Source organism: Gossypium hirsutum, chromosome D08 (assembly GCF_007990345.1).
Source record: "Gossypium hirsutum isolate 1008001.06 chromosome D08, Gossypium_hirsutum_v2.1, whole genome shotgun sequence".
NCBI classification, from domain to species: domain Eukaryota; kingdom Viridiplantae; phylum Streptophyta; class Magnoliopsida; order Malvales; family Malvaceae; genus Gossypium; species Gossypium hirsutum.
Genome location: NC_053444.1, coordinates 16432306 through 16440794, shown reverse-complemented (window position 1 = coordinate 16440794; position 8489 = coordinate 16432306). Strand labels below are relative to the sequence as shown.

The 8489-nt window shown below is 34.7% G+C and overlaps 2 protein-coding genes and 1 long non-coding RNA gene across 3 annotated transcripts; 2 read left to right on the top strand and 1 right to left on the bottom strand.

Annotated features, from left to right (window-relative positions):
• The first annotated feature begins 512 nt into the window (after positions 1–512).
• LOC121220304 (uncharacterized) lies at positions 513–1232 on the top strand. The gene has a single exon (XM_041099980.1). The coding sequence runs from the start codon at positions 513–515 to the stop codon at positions 1230–1232; it is 720 nt and encodes a 239-aa protein (XP_040955914.1).
• Positions 818–3894, top strand: LOC107897860 (50S ribosomal protein L18, chloroplastic). The gene is made up of 4 exons (XM_016823443.2): positions 818–1882; positions 1967–2226; positions 2808–2969; positions 3591–3894. Exons 1-4 carry the CDS (start codon positions 1684–1686, stop codon positions 3738–3740), a joined length of 771 nt encoding a protein of 256 aa, XP_016678932.1. The 5' UTR covers positions 818–1683; the 3' UTR covers positions 3741–3894.
• Positions 3895–4987: 1093 nt separating this feature from the next.
• On the bottom strand, positions 4988–6286 carry LOC121220286 (uncharacterized). The gene is made up of 2 exons (XR_005917543.1): positions 5976–6286; positions 4988–5609 (listed from the first exon to the last, which is right to left on the bottom strand). It is a non-coding gene; the product is annotated as an uncharacterized lncRNA (long non-coding RNA).
• Positions 6287–8489: the final 2203 nt, after the last annotated feature.

The window sequence follows — 8489 nt, the reverse complement described above, 5'->3', positions numbered from 1 at the left end:
TCTGAATGCGTGGTCCTTTACAATATTCGAATGGCCCTTTTTTATGGCCAGCATTACAAAGAAAATAAAAAAAAGAAAATAAAAAGAAAAATCCTCTCCCCATCCCCTCTGTTGCCCCTTTTCTCTGTTTTGTTGCTTATTTCTTTTGTCATTTGTAGGTACATGATCGTACAGAGGCACGTGTGAGGAGCGGCTCGAAGGTGTGGTCGCACACGCACGAGAGGAGAGTGTGCTGGCTGTGCAGTCATGCAGCGCCCAGGGTTTTCTAGTGTTTCCTGCTTCTGATTTTTGTTTTGGGCTGCGTTATGCCTTGGGTCCGGGTTAAGTGTTAGGCTAACTGGATTGAGGAAATTGGGATAGGCTAGTGGGTTAAAAACAATTTGGGCCTAGGTATATGGACTATTTCTGGACTGTTATTAATTTTTATTTTGTTTATATTTTGATTTGGTTTACGGGCCGGGCAAATGGGCCTATTACAACTATCACTTCAGAATATTATAATGAACCAGAGCATGGACTTCGTACAGTGGCTTACCTGGGTGTTTGAACAGCTCACCCCTTGTCAAGGTCGCCTTTTCTGCTACGCACTTTGGGCCATATGGGGAGATCGAAACAGAAGAATACACGAGGAAAAAGTCAGTAACGGAAAAGAAATTGCAAACTTCATCAGTAACTACATTACTGAGCTTACTGGTTTCGAAAAAAGAAAATCGGTAATAATAACAGAAAACAAAAGATGGAGGCACCCACATTGTGAGTTCATCAAGATTAACTTCGACAGTGCATACAATGAGAGTCAAAACCGTTCAGCTTCAGGTATTATGGCCAGAGATGCGGAAGGAAAAGTTCTTTTATCCTGTTCAGAGATCCACAATGACATTACCTCTGCATTTGCTGCTGAAGCAATAGCGTGTTGGAAAGCAGTTCAAATAGGAGTCGAAAATGGATGGCAGTCAATCATCTTTGAAGGAGATTCCTTCGCAATAATAAAGAAATGCAACATAAAGGGTCAAGATCGATCACTGGTAGGGGCATATATTTATGATATCCAACAGAAAATAAGTGGCTCCAATAATATCAGATTCCAACATACACCAAGAACTGCAAATAATCTTGCACATATTCTTGCAACAGAAACTCTAAGAAGGAAAAAGGAGATATACCTGGAAATGGAGGTCCCTGACTATGCCGAAGAGCAAAAAAGGTACGATTGGGTATGTGAACCAGATTAGGAAAGCTTTAGGAGATGAAGAATGGAAGAGAGAAAGTTTCAAAACAAAAAAAGAAAATGAAATGTTTCAGAAGGAAAGTTTTGAAAAATGAAATCGTCAACTGGGCAATGAAATGATAGAAAGAGGAGAAGACAGATTTCATCAAATTCTGATTGGGCAATGGTTCGGCGCATTAAGTGTCGTTTCTAGAGTATTCTTTAATAATATCTAGATATTTGTTTAACTTTGGCCATCTGAAATCTTGGGCCGTTTTTCTTAGGATAATAGGTATATGTTTTTATTTTGTACAGATGTTTTATCTTATTAATAAAAGCCCCATCTAAAATAATTAAAAAAAAAACAGTGGCTTAGAAATAGTATATAATGTAAAATTATGATATTGGGTTGGGCTTGGCTTTTTGAGTTGAGGCGGAAGGTGATGGGACCAACACGCAGGGGATGAGAACAGGACATGGTGTTCAGGCAAGCAAGGCCGAACTGGCCGAGGACATGCCCTTTATTTCATTCATACGCTTTATCCCTTTTCTTATCCAAATCCCGCTCCTCCCAGACTTCACTCCCCTCTCACAGCAACACTCATAGCACTATCCACACTTGCTTTCTTTGCGTTGCCTTCCAGTACATCCCCATTTTAAAGCCTTGGAAAGCAGGTATGACGTATTGTTTCTTCTGTTTAATAATAAATGAATGATAAACATGGGTATGTTTTTGATGATATTTGTTTAAATTGAAAGGCAGACAGACAGCATTAAGGAATCTCGAATCTCAACTGGGTATGGAAATTACTGCAACGGCTATGACTATGACTGTCACTACGGGATTACAGTTTGCTGGTTCTCTCAATCATAAACAGACTTCTTTTTTAGGAGTTCCCTTGAGGCTGTCAATGTCAAACCCTCAGCCATCTTTACCCTCTGTCTTCCTCAATGTTCAAGCCAAAGCTCGCACCCGAACGGAAGATCGTGAGGCCCGCCATTCTCGCATTAGGAAGAAGGTTGCTACTATTTCTTTTTAAGCATTATATTTTATTTGTTTAAAGCGAATCCTATTTCTTATATCAGTTATACTCTCATTAAGCAAATGCAAATTCCTTTTACATTTATCCCCATTTCTTATCTTATCAAGTACTGATTATCTTTCAAATTTACTCATTTATTAAAAATGATGTTTCCGTACATGTTTTGGGACCAAATGGGGTTAGATTATTTTGTCCATAGGATATATTAGATTAAGGAACCCTGTTATGTTAAGCTGTGGTAAAACTTTGTAAGAGTCATGCTATTTTATGTGCCAAAGAAACAAATAAGAGCTATAATATTTTCTTCTTCTTATATAGAAGAATTGATGGGAGTTAAGTGTAAACTTTATCTTTAATAAGTTAGAAAAGAGGGGGATGGGCGGATAAATGAGATTCTTTTGATCATCATCATCATCTTTCTTAATGGTTGGTTTCCTCTCCGAATGGACTTGATATTGATATAGTGAAATCTATTGGCTTTGGTTCCTATGGGTTTAAGTCCCTCAAGCATACAGAGTTTCCCCTATCTTACTACAGGGGGTTTCTTGCTTTTGTAGATTGAAGGGACACCAGATAGACCAAGACTGTGTGTCTTCCGCTCGAACAAGCATCTCTATGTCCAAGTCATTGATGACTCAAAGATGCACACACTAGCTTCCGGTTCAACAATGCAGAAACCGATTTGTGAGGAGTTCAACTACACATCTGGTCCTACCATTGTGAGTCCATAGATAAATTTAGTTGTCAGCTGAATCATTTTCAGCTTTTTCTACCTGGCTTTCATTCATTGCTCTGGTTCTGAATGATAACTAAAGGGTTTTTGATTGGCCTGCTTGTTTTACTTAAGCAAATAAATTGCTTTAATAAGCAGTTATTTATGTTTTTTGGGTGTGTTTCTTATTTCCAATTGGTCAAAAGAAATGCCAAAGGAAAAAAAGTGCTTGAGTTCTGTTGGTGAGTATTATTCTGGATGGAAGAAAAATGGAAAGAAGTGGTATTTAAGCCTTCAACTGTCTCAAATATTAGGCCCTTTTGGGAGTTAGCAATTATTCTTGATTTGCCATTCTCTCCTACGATTACCTTCTCCCTGCAATTTTGAATCTCATTTGTTGAGTCCATACATGTTGAGTATGTGCTGATAGTTATTTCGTATTGTTTATGTTTGTGTCCATAGTTGAATTTACTTCTCATCATCCTTCATTCTGTTTCAGCGTGGAGCTTGATCTTTTTGTTGTACAATTTCCTTAGCCCAAATCTGCTTGATGGGTTGTTCATGGTTTATTCCATTTCCAACTTGTATTTGATAAAATTGCCTAAAATTTTCAATCTTCTGGCTTCAGGAAGTGGCGAAGAAAGTTGGTGAATTCATTGCAAAATCTTGTTTGGAAAAAGGGATCACAAAGGTTGCCTTTGACAGAGGTGGATATCCCTATCATGGACGTGTACAAGCCCTTGCTGATTCTGCTAGGGAGCATGGGCTTCAATTTTAAAAGTTGTGCAGTTAGCATTCTTTTGAACTTTGTCACTTTTCCTTGTTTCGTTTTGTAACTTTCCTTTTACTGTTTTTCCAAATCCTTTTACTAAACAGCATGAAGAACGCTCTTTCGTATCATCTAGCAGTGTATTTGATGACTTTTTTGCTTCTCTCATGAGCTCATTGTTGGAATCTGAAGTTAAAAAATACTTTAAAGAAAATTGAAGGTTCCAGTTCAACTCCTAAATTGCTGCTGTTTATTAGAACTTGGGAATAGTAATATATTTTGTATCATGTGATAAAGTTGGCACGGGGCAGCACAAACAGGGCGAGGATTTGTGATATATAGGTTGCTTGAGTTGAGATGCCAACTTCAAGTGATTCTTTAGAAATGAGCTATTATATAGTTTCGAGAAACTTTACTGAAAATTGAAGGTGGGAGATATGATGGCAAAGAAGGACTAAAAGAACATTTACATGTCCTGGCAGGAGAACTAGACCCGATAGTTGTCTGCTAATGATAGTCTTAGAACGGAAGTCTCATTTTCTGCGCAGTGTTTCAACTGAATGAAATAATCTTTAGACTTCCAACATTTTGGATGTAGAAGAATAGAGATTTACAACAATAAAAAACCACGTTTATACTTCACATACTTATATAATGATTTCTAAGGTACTAAAACATTTTTCAGAACATTTCTAAAGTAACTACACAAAACTATAGTGATTAGGCTTCGTTCGGGGTGATTTTGGGGCATAAAAATACAACAATTGGGGTACATAAAAGTGTTTTCATAATATTCTCAATATAAAATTCTTTTAAAATGATACAGGGATAATGGCATATTTGTTCCCAAAACTCGAGCAAAACTTGGTGTACTTAAATGTCCAATGTTGCTTTGGTCTTTCAAAAAATATGACGTGACAGTACAGATGGACCACTATAGTACTGCCACATGGCATTTTAAAAAAAAAATTGGACCAAGTTAACAGAAGGATCTCAAATCGATTATACATTTTCATACTTTAAAAGGTAAAATGAAAAACGTTAATAAATTTTATAACCTAAACTATTAATTTCTCCTTGGGAAAATCTGAATCTTTTTGTTTTCTTTTCGAAAAAAGAAAAAATGTTTCTTTTCTTTTTGTTATGAAATTGATGAAGGATATAAAAGAACAAATCTAATTCAAGGAACAAATAATTTATCTAAATCATCTGTTGTGAGAAAACTAGAAAAAACGAGAAAAGAAACAATAGAAAGAAGAAGAAAAACAATCATTTCCCATACAATGAAAATCTAATTCAAGGAACAAATAATCGTTTCCCATACAATCATCTCATAATGCAACAGCTAGAAGAGTGGTTACCGTGGCTGTGCATAATGTGAGAAAACATAATAAAACACACCGTTTTCCTAAGGCTCTCGAAATAGCTAAAATCAATTAATTGGTTCATTGAACTAATACGCTGTGCATTGACAACGGTCTAAAAGCTTAGCAAACTAACAAACATTAACGGAATCAATAGAAAACATTCCTTCCATAACAAGTACTTCCTCCCTTAAAGAGATCATTGTCCTTAAGGATTGAAATTTGTGAACTTCACCTGTAACTCCTGCAGCACTTCCCAGGTAGAATCTTCAGGGAACGTATTAGCCCATTCTACCAGAACTTTAGTGATGGCATGGCTCCTTCTTTTCACCAATCTCCTATCCAATACTCCAACTGGTTCCTTGGTCATGGCTCCATCTTGGCCAACCAGTGGTAGACTCTTGTGACTTGGTGTTTTCCTTACATGTTTCTTTAGTTGAGAAGCATGGAAGGTGGGATGGATCCTAGACCCTGCTGGAAACTTCAGTCTATAAGCTACATTCCCCACCTTGGCCTAAACAACATAAGGTCCTGTTGGAGTTTTTCTTGAATAGAAAACAACAAAGGCAAGAGGAATATAGAAATAATTTCTACGGAAAATGTATATTTTGTTGAACTGAAAACAATTGTTTATTTAGGAAAAAATTCAACAACCATTGACTAAAAATAGGCTACTAAAAAATTCATAATCTTTAAAAAATCTCTAAAAATCAACAACAAATCAAAAAATGATAAAATTAGCTAGATTATTTTGTTATAGTAGCTGAAGCAAATCTTCAACACACCTCCTTGCTTCACTTGCTGCAAACTCCAAGTTTATCTCTAAAAAACTCAAACTTGCTTATTGCTAGCTCTTTTTGAAGCAGTAGAGAATGCTTACACTTCTCTGCAAGCTGAACCCTTATGCGCGAAGCTCATGTTCCATATCCAATACCTTGCTTGGTTGGTGCGGCATTTTGATCCGTCTAGCCTCTTGAACCTCCTTCATTAGTTCTTCCAGGTCCTGTTTGCCTGAAGCTCGAGACATTTGTTTTTTTCTGTAGAAGGGCCTCTTCCACTCACTGAGCTGCTGCTCTAGCATTTTCAATTTCAGCACGGGGCAAATAACCAATAAAAGCCCATTTATTTTTAAAATTACCGAAATGGGCTAGGTCCTGAATTAATTACCGAAATAGACCATTTCTCTCAAAAACACATCTACATTAGCGCGTTGTCAGGGGATAAAGCAGGAAAACGCTTTCTCAAGGAAGCACTTTGTCCACGTGGTCAGAAAACGCTTCCTTAAGGGCGCACTTTGTGTCCATATGGACAAAGCGCTTCCTTGAGGAAGCATTTTCCCCGTTTGTTAGGGTTTAGGATTTTTGCAATTAGGGTTAGAGTTTTAGAGTTTTTAGATTTTAGGGTTTTTAGGAAAAAATTAAATAAATAAGGGTTTAAGGTTTAGGATTTCTTAATTAAATTAATTATAAATTTTAAAAAAATTATAAATTAATTATAAATATTTATTAAGTCTAACTTTATTTAAATATAGTTAAATATTAATTACAATTATTATATTTTTTTCTCGAATTTCAAATTTAAACTTCTACAATTTAAAATATATATTAAATATTAAAATATTAAAATTTATGTTAAATTCCATTAAATAAAGTTATTAATACTTATTTATAAATCATTCACTAACAATCAACAAAATATTTACCCATGATCTTAAGACCTTAAGGAATTATTATCCCTAAAATATTCTATTATTAATATGATTGTATTATATTAAATTTCATGTATTTTTTGCATATTATATTATATTAATATTTTTAATTTATTATAAATTTAAAATTACAGCAAAAGATAAATTTAATATATATATAAACTTTTAACTCTTTTTCTGTTTTTCATAAAAAACTCTTTTTTTATTTTAAAATTTAAAAATACAAAAATTCATTATATATTTTATTTTTAATGTATTATTAAAAAAGTCTTTTAATAAATTTAATTTTTACTAAAAACATTTAATTTTATTAGTTTATTTTTTAGAAGAGTTTAAAATATATAACGAATAACAACTAGCTTTATTTGATTTTTCCTTAAAAATCCTAAATACTAAACTCCAATCTAATTTTTTTAAAATTTATAATTAATTTACTCAAGTAACCCTAAACCCTAATTTATTTGATTTTTTTCCTTAAAAACCCTAAACACTAAATCTTAATCTAATTTTTTAAAATTTATAATTAATTTATTCAAGAAACCCTAAACCCTAATTTATTTGATTTTTTTCCTTAGAAATCATAAACACTAAACCCTAATCTAATTTTTAAATTTATAATTAATTTAATTAAGAAACCCTAAACCCTAAACCTTTATTTATTTAATTTTTTCCTTAAAACTCTAAAATCTAAAAACCCTAAAATCTAAAAATTCAAAAACCCCAAAACCCTAACTCTAATTGCAAAAAACCCCAAATCTTAAAAAATGGGGAAAGTGCTTCCTCAAGGAATCGCTTTGTCCACGTGGACACAAAGCGCGCCCTCAAGGAAGCGTTTTCTGTCCACGTGGACAAAGCGCTTCCTTGAGGAAGCGTTTTCCTGCTTTATCCCCTGACAACGCGCTGACGTGGACGCGTTTTTGGGGGAAATGGTCCATTTCGGTAATTAATTCAGGACCTAGCCCATTTCGATAATTTTAAAAATAAAGGGGCTTTTATTGGTTATTGGCCCTTCAGCACGACTAAAAGCTCATTCCTCATCGACAAGTTTTTTACATTTTCCGAAGCTTGCTTCAGGAAAGTTGCTAGTTTCTTCACTTCTAACTTTTCTTGAATCAACTTTCCTTCTCTTTGAGTAAGTTGAACCGCCAGAGCTTCCACCATGGCAATAGTTTCCTTTACATCATCTTTGTTTCTTCCAGTCATGCATCCTTTTAAAGATTCCAATGCATCTCTAAGCTTCTTCAAATAGACATGTTTCCATAGTGATGTTGCCTATTTGAGTTTGGCCTTTTAAAGATTCCAATGCATTTCTAAGCTTCTTCAAATAGACATGTTTCCCGAGTGATCTTTAACCGGAGTATCAAACTTTTCCTGAGAGTTCACCAAATTAGTGATAGCGGACTGTCGAGCCAGGGCAACTTGACCTCCGAACATGTCCTATAGATTGTTCATTATCTCTTTTGCCATTAGATAACTCTCATGTTGCTTTTGGAAAGTATTGTTATTGCTAATCAAGATGTAGAAATGACCTATCTCATTTGAGTCCCTCCAACGGGCTCTTGCCTCACTTTGGTTAGTGCGAGGGCATTCAACATCAAGAATGAACTTGTTTTTTTCCTTTTTTTTTTTGCATCTTAGAGCAATGTGTAGGTTTCATTTCCATTCATTATAAGCTCCCGTTCAATA

Bases quoted from the DNA above. Each gene is read 5' to 3' on its own strand.
- LOC121220304 (XM_041099980.1), top strand. From the start codon at position 513: ATGGACTTCGTACAGTGGCTTACCTGGGTGTTTGAACAGCTCACCCCT.
- LOC107897860 (XM_016823443.2), top strand. From the start codon at position 1,684: ATGGTGTTCAGGCAAGCAAGGCCGAACTGGCCGAGGACATGCCCTTTA. The intron at 1,883-1,966 runs GTATGACGTATT...TTAAATTGAAAG, and splicing joins TTTAAAGCCTTGGAAAGCAG to GCAGACAGACAGCATTAAGG. The intron at 2,227-2,807 runs GTTGCTACTATT...TTGCTTTTGTAG, and splicing joins ATTCTCGCATTAGGAAGAAG to ATTGAAGGGACACCAGATAG.